The 13,239-nt window shown below is 41.9% G+C and overlaps 1 protein-coding gene across 2 annotated transcripts in view; it reads right to left on the bottom strand.

Moving 5' to 3' along the window:
• Positions 1-13,239, bottom strand: part of PRKAR1B (protein kinase cAMP-dependent type I regulatory subunit beta) — a 221,518-nt gene that overhangs the window by 44,759 nt on the left and 163,520 nt on the right. For both annotated transcript variants that reach the window (XM_075318062.1, XM_075318061.1), the window contains exons 8-9: positions 6,472-6,532; positions 651-772 (exon numbers count right to left, since the gene is read on the bottom strand). In XM_075318062.1, coding sequence (XP_075174177.1) covers positions 651-772; positions 6,472-6,532 — 183 coding nt within the window. The remainder of the gene's footprint in view (positions 1-650; positions 773-6,471; positions 6,533-13,239) is intronic.

The raw sequence follows: 13,239 nt of genomic DNA on the forward strand, positions 1-13,239 counted from the left end.
CAGACTCCCTTTAACATCACCATATAGACACCCATTGATAAGAGTTGGCTGTGATCAGCACCAATCTACTCCTGCTGGAAAGCAACTTTTTCAGATCTTTGGTCAGAAGAGACTTAGTCCAACTTTCACATTGCGTTCCGATTTCCATTCAGTGGTCCCGTTGGGGCTTCCGTCCGAACCCCATGCAAAACGAGTTTCGGACGTATGCGCCGAACTTTCACATTGCGTTCCGATCTCCATTCAGTGGTCCCGTTGGAGCTTCCGTCCGATGGGGCCACTGACTATAATGGTGCATATGGAGTCATTGTGTGCTCTGTCGTGCACCATTTTCGGGAGTGTACACTTTCTGAAGGCGAACACCCGGACGTAGTAGACTGCATCTGGATATCCACCTCCAGAAAGAGTATACTCCCGAAAATGGTTCTGGACAAAGAACATGGTGACTCCATCTGCACCATTATAGTCAGTGGCCCCATCGGCGCATGCATTCGAAACCAGTTTTGCGGGGAATTTGGATGGAACCCCCAACGGGACCACTAAACGGAGATCGGAATGCAATATGAAAGGGGCCTTATCCAACCTACTCTGCGAAAATTATTGGTTACTATTATGGAAGGCAATACAATATAATGAGATATGTGTATACCGACCTCAGTAATGATGAAGAAGTCATCTCCGGGCTCTCCCTGAACCACTATTTTTTCTCCATCTTCAAACTGCACAGGTTCTAGTGCATCGGCCACCGTCAGGCGCTCCCATTTATCGAGGGATTCTGGAAAGGAAGGATGTATAGGATTATAGGGGGGTCCAGGGACCATCACTACCTTACAGATGTAGTCTGTAACCTCTACAAATGTCAGTGCATGCTGGAAGATGTAGTTTGCACCATTTGGGTAGAGGGCCTATCTGTCCAGGGATGTAGTCAATGAGATTCAGATGTAGCCTAAGGATTTCACGCTTCCCCCATATGTTTACATGAGTTGTGATAAGGTACTGAAAAAAGAGCTGCTCTGCTAAAAGAGGTGTATTACTATATTACTTGTTCTGGCAAGTGCTAAACATATCAGAAGGTTTTCAGCAGCTTCGATGTCCCTGGCGCACATTCAGCAGCGCTGGAGCCGAAAGTTTGTCCTGGAAGACAGTCCATTTGCCATACTTAATACGATTTTATAAGGAGTTTCCCTTTTCACTCCTGCAGCTGTTCAGAAGGAAAATTATAAATTAATTATCACCTCCGACTTGTTTTGAGAATTAGTAAATATGGGTTGATCATGGGAACATGCAGGCATGGCATTCTGCTTAATGGGATTGGCCGGGGTTAGAAATAACGGTCTGTTTTTATCCCACAGACGGCGTCACCACTGTTGATTCAATGTTCCCAGTATGGCCAGTTCAGCCCCCATCGTGAGGATAAGTGGTATTATTACACTTGGCCATCGATATATCTTATATACATCCATAGAATCCACACAAGACAATTTGTCCACATCTCCACGGGCGTAGGGGACCTACTTTGGCCACTTCGAAAAAAATGAACATATGAATCGCGCCATAGATTATAATGAGTATGTGTTTTATTGAAATGGGTTCAGGAATGGTGTCCTCTCCATACACAACAGGTGTAATGAGCAATATACATTTTTTGGGGGGTTAGATGGGGCCTATAGATGACAAATGCCACTATACGGCATATGTTGGGGCTTTATGTTCAGAGATGAAGCTGTAATGTGCACCAAAATGTAGGCCAATAAATGATGTGAGTGGAGAGTCCTTCTTTCGTCCAATGTCAAAGATGCCTCATTACAGTGTCCATATAATACCACCATTACAGTGCCCACTGTACCGCCATTATATTCCATAAAAAAATGCCATTTTCAGCATTAATAAAGTCCTGGAAAATGAGCACACTCTTAAAGTTATTGAGAATCCAGTCCTAAACTGGGGACTTGGGCAATAGTCCACTTTGCCACCTACTAAAACCATCCCGTACTTCTGCATTGCCATTTAAAGTGTCCAAATAAAGGTAAAGATCCTGGTGGTCTAAGGATACAAACAATTTGATGCTCCACTCTTCCGGCTGTTCTTGGGGGTACAGTCCTTGACAGGCACTATGGGAACCTGCTGGCTTGGGTACCAGTCCACTTTGCCACCTGCTAAAACCGTCCTTTCAGTGTCATGCTCCACTCTCAGGATGGCCATGGGGATCAGTGCATAGGGAGCCGCATGGGAAACTGGTGGCTTGGTCAGTTGCCCACTTGGCCACCAGCTAAAACTGTCCTTGCCATTTTCAGTGTCAAAATCTCTGGTGATCATAGGAAATAAACATTTACATGCTCAACGCTTAGGCTAGATGTAAAAACTTGGCACTCAAGATAAATGTGAATAGTGGTCTTTTATTGAAAAGAACTTTGTAGGACCAGCACAGACGTGTCGGTTAAAAACATTCATCAGTGTATGTGCAGGGGGTCCTCATATGGTATAGCAAATTGGCAACTGGCATACTAAGGTATGACACGGTGTCCACCGCTGTCTATGTGGCAATCATATTCTATATTGCCACATAGACAGAGGTGGACACTGCGTCATGCTTGACTACACCAGTTGCCAAGTTGCTATACCTTCTGAGGACCCCCGACACACACACTGATGAAGGTTTTTGACCGAAACGTCTGTGGTTGTGCTGGTCCTACAAGTTCTTCTAAATAAAAGACCACTATTAACATTTATCTTGAGTGCCAAGTTTTTACATCTACTTGAGACGGTTTTAGGCTAGTCTTGGGATCCATTCCTTGGGGACCCTCTAGAAATTTAGTGCCCAGTTTTCCACCTAGTAACACTGTTCTTGCCATTTTCAGTGTCCAAATAATGGTAACATCCTGGGAAATTAACATTTACATGCTGCAATCTCTGGTTATTCTGGGGGTCTAGACCTTTGGTAAACTAATGGCCCAGTTTCCCACTTTCTAAACCCATTCCAGCCTTTGCGATACATTCGGGAGACGTCAGTGCTTGGTTCGGTGAGCAGCAGTACGACGCCATTACTCACTATATCCATTCTCCGGGACGTTTCCAGTAATGGGTTTCATAAACACAGGTGCAATGTTTTCTTGAACCCTGGTGGAGACATATTCTGACATTTCCAGGATACCACTCTTCTACTGCTATTTCGAGGAGGGTTGTTTAGACAAGTAATAGAAAAATCCGAGCTTAAGACTTCCAAGCGGCAGAACTTAATCATGATTTATTAGCCATTAGTCAAAAGATGAAAAGTTTTTGTCGTAAGTTTTTTTTTTTGCTGGAACCATTTGAGAAAGTTCAAGAACATATCCCATGAATTATTCATGTCAGCCAGCATGACGGAGCTCGGGGAAGAAATGTTTGCTTCCTAAGCAGCAGATGCATTGATGTTTTGTTAAACCCGGCCATGGCTATTTGCTCTGACGTATTTAGAAACATGTAACCTAATGTAATCAGTAATGCAAATCCTTCTGCGGAGCAATTAGAGGTCCGTGGTAATGGCCGGGGCTGTGCCACTTATCAGGTAGTTGTCTTTGGCTAATGGTGATTGATCAGTGGACGATGGGGGAGGGGTGCGGTGTCACCGGGGTAATGACAATAATGGAATATATTGGACACGGGGACGTTTACTGCACAAACATCATGAATAGTGAGGAACAAAAAAGTTTTTGAACATTTTTTAAAAAACTATTAAAATTCTGCCCTTAAACCATTAGTTATTTCCGTCAACTGAAACTATCTTATGAAATATCCTAAAGGGTCGATGTTTCTAGGAAAATCATATTAATCACAGACCTGAGCGCAGAATTGACCCCACTTTGCTTCCCTTTTCGTGTTTACGAAAGAATCTACGACATTGTGTCCTAATAGCCTAATTTTCTATGTAATTAGATTTCCTAATATTAGGGTGGGGGGATGTCATGTTTTTTGATCTTCCAAGCTGCAAACAAATGTAATGCCGGCGATATGTCGTCGGGGTCACGTCGTTAGTGACGCACATCCGGCATCGTGTGATATATCGTACCGTGTGACACCTCCAAACGACTGTGAACGAGCAAAAATACTCACCTTATCGTTGCTCGTTGACACGTCGTTCATTTTCAAAATGTCGGTCCTCCTTCTGTGCTCCGGTTGTTCATCGTTCCCGTGGTATCACACGTCGCTCCGTGTGACACCTCGGGAACGACGAACACAGCATACCTGCGCCCCGCCGGCAATGCAGAAGGAATGAGGTGGGCGGGATGTTTACGTCCCGCTCAGCTCTGCCCCTCCGCTTCTATTGGACGGCCGCTGTGTGACGTCGCTGTGACGCAGAACATCCCTCCCCCTTCAGGAAGAGGATGTTCGCCGCCCACAGTGAGGTCGTTCGGGGGGTAGGTACATGTGACAGGGGGTTAACAACTTTGTGCGCCACGGGCAACTAATTGCCCATGACGCACAAACGATGGGGGCGGGTTGCGATCGCTTGTGCAATCGCATGATAGATCGTACCGTGTGACGCCGGCCTTAGACTTATATTTCAATGGGAAAAGCAAGGACAATAAAAGTGTCTACGCTTAGGCTTGTGTTCACATGATGCAACCACATTGCAGGGGTAGGGGAGGGTTTGCTACGATTTTAAAAAGTGCCAACATAGCCTTACAAAAAGTCTTACTGGTCCAATAAATACTTGCATCTCCAAAAATAAAAATTTTTTGCGCATTTTAAAATTTTTTTTATTTTTTTTTTTTGCATTCTAATGTTTCTATGTGGAGGAAGGTGGAACTAGATGGACCTAAGTATTTTTTCAACCTATGTAACTGTGATATTCCTCTTGGAAATGTATGAATAAAATGACAGTCATCTGTTATCGTCTCAGGGTGTGTAGGCCACGTGCACACGTTGAGTATTTGGTGAGTTTTTTACCTCACAATTTATATCCAAAAACAGGAGTGGGTGATAAATACAGAAGTGGTGCCTGTGTTTCTATTATACTTTTTCTCTGATTGTTCCACTCATGGTTTCGGCTACAAATTCTGAGGTAAAAAGCTCAGCATGTGGCCTTATAGTTGATACTGACGCTTTCCTTCCTTAGGCCTCTTTCACACGTACGTGCCTCCGGTACGTGTTTGGCAGTTTTCTCACATACCGGAGACACGTACACACATAGACCTATGTATTCCTATGGTTTTGGACACACGTAAGTATTTGCACATGGAACGTGTGTCCGTGTTCTGTACTTACGTGTTTCCGTGTGTTTCTCACGCCAACATGTCCATTTTTCTCCGGCATCACGGGTGTCACACGGAACGCAAACATGTCACACGTAATGCTAACGGACCACACGGATGTGTTCTGTGTGACACGCACCGGAGAAAAGACATGTGTCTGTGAGGAAAAAAAACAACCTTTACTCACCTTCTCCTGCCCTCCTGTCTCTGCCGCTGCTGTCACTTGCTGCCGACCGCCGCTCATTATGCTCATTGAATATTCACTTCACTGCGGCCGGAAGCAGCAGCAGCGGGGAGTCGGCAGGACCGGAGACCGAAGATCAGCACCACAGACAGCGACGCCAGGGACAGGTGAGTTGAAAGTTGCCGTTCTCCGTGTGTTATCACGGATAACACATGGAGAACACACGTGTGCCATACACACGGCACACCGAGGGCAAAACGCACCTCTGACACGTCTGTGAAAAAGTGTGTGTTTTTCAGGGACGTGTGAAAGAGGCCTTAGGCCACGTGCACATGTTGATTATTTGGTGAGCTTTTTACATCAGCATTTGTAACCAAAACCAGGAGTGGGTAAGAAATGCATAAGTGGTGCCCGTGTTTCTATGATACTTTTCCTCTGATTGTTCCACTCCTGTATTTGGCTACAAATACTGAGGTAAAAAACTCACCAAATAGTCAAAATGTGTACGTGGCATGAGGGAGGAAGGCTACAGTACCAGCTATAAGGCCACATGATAAAGAAAAATCTTTGAATGAGATGAGGAGGTGTGTACAAACATTTGGTCTGTACTGTATATGTGTATATATATATATATATATATATATACATACTGTATATATACACACCGTAGATAGATATAGATAGATAGATAGAACAAAAAAGAATAATACTAAATTATATATAATGTAAACAAGAAAGCACCTGATGAATTTTACCATTGACTTCAGCTATAGTAAAGAGTGGCGGATTACGTCCCCTTCTACATTAAACCCTCAGGATTTAGGCCCCAGCTTGTCACACATGTAAAATCATTTAGGTTTGGTGCATGAGATCAGATAGCTACTAAGAAAACCCTGAGGAACAGATGTGAGCTTACACGAACCAATAAAATGATTAGCGTGCAGGACCCCCCAAGACAGTTTATGTGGCTGCTGTGTGGTCTGCAGTAACTGAGCTTTTTGTGTTCCTACAGCCTGAAAGCGATTTGTGCAGCTGCTGACGTCACAGGGGACTACTGACCCAAAATGGAGACTTTGCTCAAGAATTCTTCATACATCTTCCGCTTCCTCAGCGTGCTGCCCTGTGAAGAGTAATGGAGAGAAAAGATATTATAAACTCATTACTATAATGGTAACGGTAATTAAAATTAGCACTAAATAAAAACATCATATGGAGGACTTGAAAAACAGCAAAAAACCATAAATACAGTCATATGAAAAAGTTTGGGCAAACCTATTAATGTTAACCTTTTTTCTTTATAACAATTTGGGTTTTTGCTATTCCAGTTTCATATATCTAATAACTGATGGACTGAGTAATATTTCTGGATTGAAATGAGGTTTATTGTACTAACAGAAAATGTGCAATCTGCATTAAACTAAATTTGACCGGTGCAAAAGTATGGGCACCCTTATCAATTTCTTGTTTTGAACCCTCCTAACTACTTTTTACTGACTTACTAAAGCACTAAATTGGTTTTGTAACCTGATTGGGCTTTGAACTTCATAGGCAGGTGTAGCCAATCATGAGAAAAGGTATTTAAGGTGGCCACTTGCAAGTTGTTCTCCTATTTGAATCTCCTATGAAGAGTGGCATCAAGTTGAGGGTCGCATGGATTCAACTCAGTATCAGCAGATTCTTGACAATAATGTGCAAGAATCAGTGACGAAGTTGAAGTTACGCAGGGGATGGATATTTCAGCAAGACAATGATCCAAAACACCGCTCCAAATCTACTCAGGCATTCATGCAGAGGAACAATTACAATGTTCTGGAATGGCCATCCCAGTCCCCAGACTTGAATATCATAGAAAATCTGTGGGATGATGTGAAGCGGCTGTCCATGCTCGGCGACCATCAAACTTAACTGAACTGGAATTGTTTTGTAAACAGGAATGGTCAAATATTCCTTCATGCAGGATCCAGGAACTCATTAAAAACTACAGGAAGCGACTAGAGGCTGTGATTTTTGCAAAAGGAGGATCTACAAAATATTAATGTCACTTTTATGTTGAGGTGCCCATACTTATGCACCTGTCAAATTTAGTTTAAATGCGGATTGCACATTTTCTGTTAGTACAATAAACTTCATTTCAATCCTGAAATATTACTCAGTCCATCAGTAATTAGATATATGAAACTGAAATAGCTGCTGCAAAAACCCAAATTGTTATAAAGAAAAAAGGTTAACATTAATAGGGGTGCCCGAACTTTTTCATATGACTGTATACTAAACAAAAATATAAACATAACATTTCTATTTTTTGCTCCCATTTTTCATGAGCTGAACTCAAAGCTCTAAGACTTCTTCTATTTACAAAAGGCCTTTTTCTCTCAAATATTGTTCACAAATTTGTCTAAATCTCTGTTAGTGAGCCGAGATAATCTATACACCTAATGATTATTGCACAGGTGCGCCTTAAGCTGGTCACAATAAGAGGCCACTCTCAAATGTGCAGTTTTACAATGTTACAGAATACGAGCAAAAACTCCCCACTTTTCATCAGTCCAGGAGAAGAAAGAAGAGGGTTACTCTGATAAGATATATTGCAAAGTTTCTTATTTTCTTATGTACTATTGATTTATGAAGAAATAAATTACTGACAGTTGCTCTTTAAGACTGGACAGCATGATTATTGCACAGGTGTGCCTTAGGCTAGTCACAATAAAAGGCCACCCTAAAATGTGCAATTTTACAATATTACAGAATAAGAGCAAAAACTCCCCACTTTTCATCAGTCCAGGAGGAGAAAGAAGAGGGTTTCTCTGATAAGATATATTGCAAAGTTTCTTATTTTTATATGTACTATTGATTTATGAAGAAATAAAAATATGACAGTTGCTCTTTAAGACTGGACAACATGATTATTGCACAGGTGCGCCTTTTCAGGCCAACATGAATATTGTACAGGTGCGCCTTAGGCTGGTCACAATAAAAGGCCACTCTAAAATGTGCAGTTTTACATTGTTACAGAATACGAGCAAAAACTCCCCACTTTTCATCAGTCCAGGACGAGAAAGAAGAGCGTTTCACTGATAAGATATTTTACAAACTTTCTTATTTTCATACGTACTATTGACTTATGAAGATATAAAAAAAAAAATGACAGTTGCTCTTTAAGATTGGACAGCATGATTATTGCACAGGTGCGCCTTTTCTGGCCAGCATGATTATTGCACAGGTGCGCCTTAGGCTGGTCACAATAAGATGCCACTCTAAAATGTGCAGTTTTACAATATTACAGAATACGAGCAAAAACGCCCCACTTTTCATCAGTCCAGGAGGAGAAAGAAGAGGGTTTCTCTGATAAGATATATTGCAAAGTTTCTCACTTTCACACGTACTATTGATTTATGAAGAGATAAAACAAACTGACAGCTGCTCTTTAAGATTGGACAGCATGATTATTGCACAGGTGCGCCTTTTCTGGCCAGCATGATTATTGCACAGGTGCGCCTTTTCTGGCCAGCATGATTAATGCACAGGTGCGCCTTTTCCGGGCAGTATGATTAATGCACAGGTGCGTCTTAGGCTGGCCACCCTAAAATGTGCAATTTTACAGTATTATAGAATAAGAGCAAAAACTGCCCACTTTTCACCTGGTGACAGATCTTCTTTAAGAGATTTTAAAGAGGTTTTTTCCACACTATTTGTCTTTCAGCATTCTGAGCAGATTCCAAGAGGAAACCACTTAAAGTGATGTGACCTTTTTTTATTTTTCAAAACTTTGTCAGAAAAGCTATAAGAAAAATCCCTAAATGTAGAGCAAAGCTGATTTGATATAGAAATGCATAGGAAGAGCGTTCAAAGCAACTTTTGAGAATTTTCAAGCGGATCTGCTTCAAAATCCTCCGAAAAACCTCTGTATGCACCTAGTCTTATATTTATACAGTTTTTTTTCCATACCTACTTATATATCACAATATACAGTATATGCTAGTACTAATAAATGTGTCCCAAAGATTCCAAAAATTAGGATAAGCCTAATGCATTGAAAAAGAATTAAAAAAAAGTATCAAAAACACATGTAATTTATGCAGTATTTGGTGCAGAAAATGCTCAGTGTGTGCAAATACCCTTACTGTTCTTCATCGAACTTTACGAGCACCAACTGTCATGTCCTATCTCCGTAATGGGAAAGTTTTAAGACAGATTTTACCATTATTTTGGGATTTTTGAGAATGAAAAATCAGTCCAGAAGAAGAAAATAGAGGGTTTCTCTGATAAGATATATTAGAAAGTTTCTTATTTTCATACATACTATTGATTTATGATAAAATTTAACAAAAAAAGTTTTGGACATCTTTTTCTCATTCCCATCATCCTTGAGTGTGTTAAGAGACAAGGAAGGTTTATTTCGGCAAAAAATTGGTGGCGATACTCCCCACTGTTGTCTGGACATAGGAGGCAAGTGACCCGACTATAAATAGGGCAGGAATGCTTTTAGATTTTAAGAGGCTTAGGACAACTGGATCTCTCAAGACCCCCCATACTAAGCCTCTTAAAAGTCCTTCGGGGCAAAAAAAAGAGAAAAAAAATTTCAATGTATCAATGCAGATTTGGAGAGCTGAATTAATTGGTCAGGAAGGTGACACTTACGAGAAAGAAAACAATGGAAGGATGCATTAAGTGCTAGGAAAGCCAAAAAATAACAAAAAAAAGGCAACGGTAATGGTAATAACAGCTAATAATAAAAAATAGCAACATTATTAACAAATATAATGATTTTGTAGTCACAATGCAAACATATAAGCTATCAGTATATATAAATATAATTGTGTCACACTATATTGGCCCGTGTTTCATATCCAGATACAAGCACCATCATAAATCTGAGTACCAATGGGCGGACTAGATATTATGGAATATCAAAAGGTAAAGGCACTAGTGGTCAGCAAGCGTCGTTCAATCAGGGTAGGAGAAAGAGGGGTTAATCCCGGGCAATCCGCCAAATAAGATGTAGAAATTAATCACTTTTTTTCCATAGGTCTATGCGTTTCGAGGTGTAAAAACCTCTTCCTCAGGACCAGAATATCAAACATTTTTGATATTCTGGTCCTGAGGAAGAGGTTTTTACACCTCGAAACGCGTAGACCTATGGAATAAAAGAGTGATTAAATTATCTTATTTGGCGGATTGCGCGGGATTAACCCCCTCTTTCTCTTCCTACCCTGAAGACATCTCCACGTGGGGCCGCGGCAGCTGCCATTATCTCATGTTATCTATAGGGTGGTTGTGACCCTTCACAACCACAATTGGTGAGTGTATTATTTTATATACTAACCTGTTGCTTATCTGGTAAAACCCTATTAGCGCTTCTGTTTTTTAGCTAAGCCTCGTTCAATCGGCAGAGATTCCTCATGACTCCCCTAATACAAGGGGAGAGAGGACTTTGCTGAAGTCAGAAACATCTGACAGCCACTTATTCTCCTTAAAAGCAAAATAAATTGGATACTTTGAAATTCCAATATGTCCGATTATCCTGTTTGCAGACATTGTCTTTTGGTGGTGTAATTCAGTTTTTAATAATTTTGATCTACAGCCACATTTTTACTAAATATTTAATATTTTATATATATATATATATATATATATATATATATATGTATATTATAATATATATATATAAAAATATTTTTACAAATATTTAAAAAGGATTTGCTAAAAAAAATGAGTGAAATACCTTGTCTCCTAAGCTCTCCTGATTCTGCTGCTTTTATCAGTTTTGCACTGCCTCACTTCATTGCAGAGATATTCGCATTTGTTGTTTTGAAGGGCAGTATGTGAAATCTCTGTTAGTAGTGTAACTATGTGTTTCTTCATAGTCTTCTCTCGCCGTTCCGTCCCACATTCTGCCAATCACAGCACGGGCAGTGACGGAGATTTAGCTGTGATTGGCAGCATCTGGGTGGGGAGAAAAAACTATGTAGAGATTTCACATATTGTGCTCCAAATGCAACAAATGTCAACATCTCTGCAATGAATGGATCGCTGCAGCGCAAAATAGAAAACAGCAGCAAAATTAGGAGAGCTCAGGGATTTTTACAAGGTTTTTTTGAGCAGGTGACAGGTCTTCTTTAAGGTTTTAGATCAATAAATTTGTAATTACGAACTCCCCTGACATTTTTGGTGACTTTTTTTTACTTTTAGAGCTCCTAAACTACCGTATTTAAGCTTAGGGATATGTAGTTGTCTATCATTTAATTCAGTATTTTCATGTAAAAAGCTGTAAAGACTCATAAAAAAAAATTGAGAGTCCTACTTGACTTGCAGACAGAGTGTGATTGACAGCTCAGCTGGGAACCGAAGCGATCAGCTCTAATCTGCAGCTACGTCTAAGTGTCCAATTACTCCACAGCACTTCTACAGGGGAAAAGAGGAATTACGCAGTCTGTAAATCACATAGACCTGCAAAGTCCTCCAGAATGAGAGACTATTTGCTGCTTGCAATGACCATGCCAGTGACTCCGTGCTGTCCTGCCCCCTTCCCCGTCGGGGACGTCATCCATCTGCCCAGAGGTAGCCGCCCTGCCCCCGGTCTATGCTGCTGTCTCCCAAAACTTGCACATACCACAAAGGCCTCCTGGGACTGCCCGAAGGCTGTGAGCATTTACATGCTTCTGTTTTTTATAGGGCCAGAGTGCTCTAACCCGGAAGTGCCTCTCAGGTCAAATGTGAGGCTTCATGTATTTAAGGCACCTTCCACTTAAGGGAGGTGCCTGGGCAATGAGATAGTTACGTTTCTAGTTCTCAGGTCTTCAGTGCTGCTGCTGTTACTGAGCTATATTCTGCTGCTGATTCATGTCTGTGTTTCAGTGCACTTCTAATTTGCTGCTATTATAATCCACGTTGGTCGGCTACCACGATATCTGCTGCTGCAATTATCCACACTGGTCGTCTACCAGAGTACCTGCTTCCGCGAGTATCCATGCCGGTCATCTACTACGGTACCCGCTGCCACAAATATCCTCATAGACTGCTGCTACCACATCCATCCATACCGAGCGAATTCACAACACCGGCTGCTGTTCCTAAATTCAGAGACTGTCTGTGTCTGTACCCCTGTGGCCAGCCATTGCAGACTCAGTCTTTCTGAGTGGAACCCAGTCTCACACTTGCAGCACAACACCTTCACCATTAGAGGCTCTTGGGAAAACCAGGTGTGGTTCCATAGCCAAGTTCCTCTGGGTTTTCTGTTTGCTGTGGCCCGGTGGGTCCTCTAATCACTTGCTCACATGATCCCTGCTTCAGCTTATAAATGGTGTCCTGAATCAGGGACCCCTGTATACTTGTTACGTCAGCACCGAAGTCCGCTCCAACGACTTCTACTCCGATCGCCAGGCGACGTCGTGTTCCTGCTGTGGATAGTGCTGGTGATGGGAGAGGAGTCGATGCCAGCGGCGCTGGTGGGCGCAGGCTCCGCTCATTCACTGAGCTAGGTTTCCTTGGGATCTGCAATACCACTGGCTGACTGTAGGTGGCGTGTGTCTTCCAGCTAAAGTTACCATCATTCAGCTGCAACCAATGGGAAGACACCACACCCTTCTTATGCGGGCGTCACATGGTACGATATATCGGGCGATATGTCGTCAGGGTCACGTCGGTAGTGACACACATCCGGCATCGTCTGATATATCGTAGCGTGTGGTGAACAAGCAGAAATACTCACCTTTTCGTTCATCGTTGACATGTCGCTCACTTTTAAAAAATCGCCCGTCAGGTTGTTAATCGTTCCGTGTGACACCCCGGGAACGATGAACACAGCTTACCTGCGTTCCACCGGCAATG

Source organism: Anomaloglossus baeobatrachus, chromosome 7, assembly GCF_048569485.1.
Source record: "Anomaloglossus baeobatrachus isolate aAnoBae1 chromosome 7, aAnoBae1.hap1, whole genome shotgun sequence".
NCBI lineage: Eukaryota > Metazoa > Chordata > Amphibia > Anura > Aromobatidae > Anomaloglossus > Anomaloglossus baeobatrachus.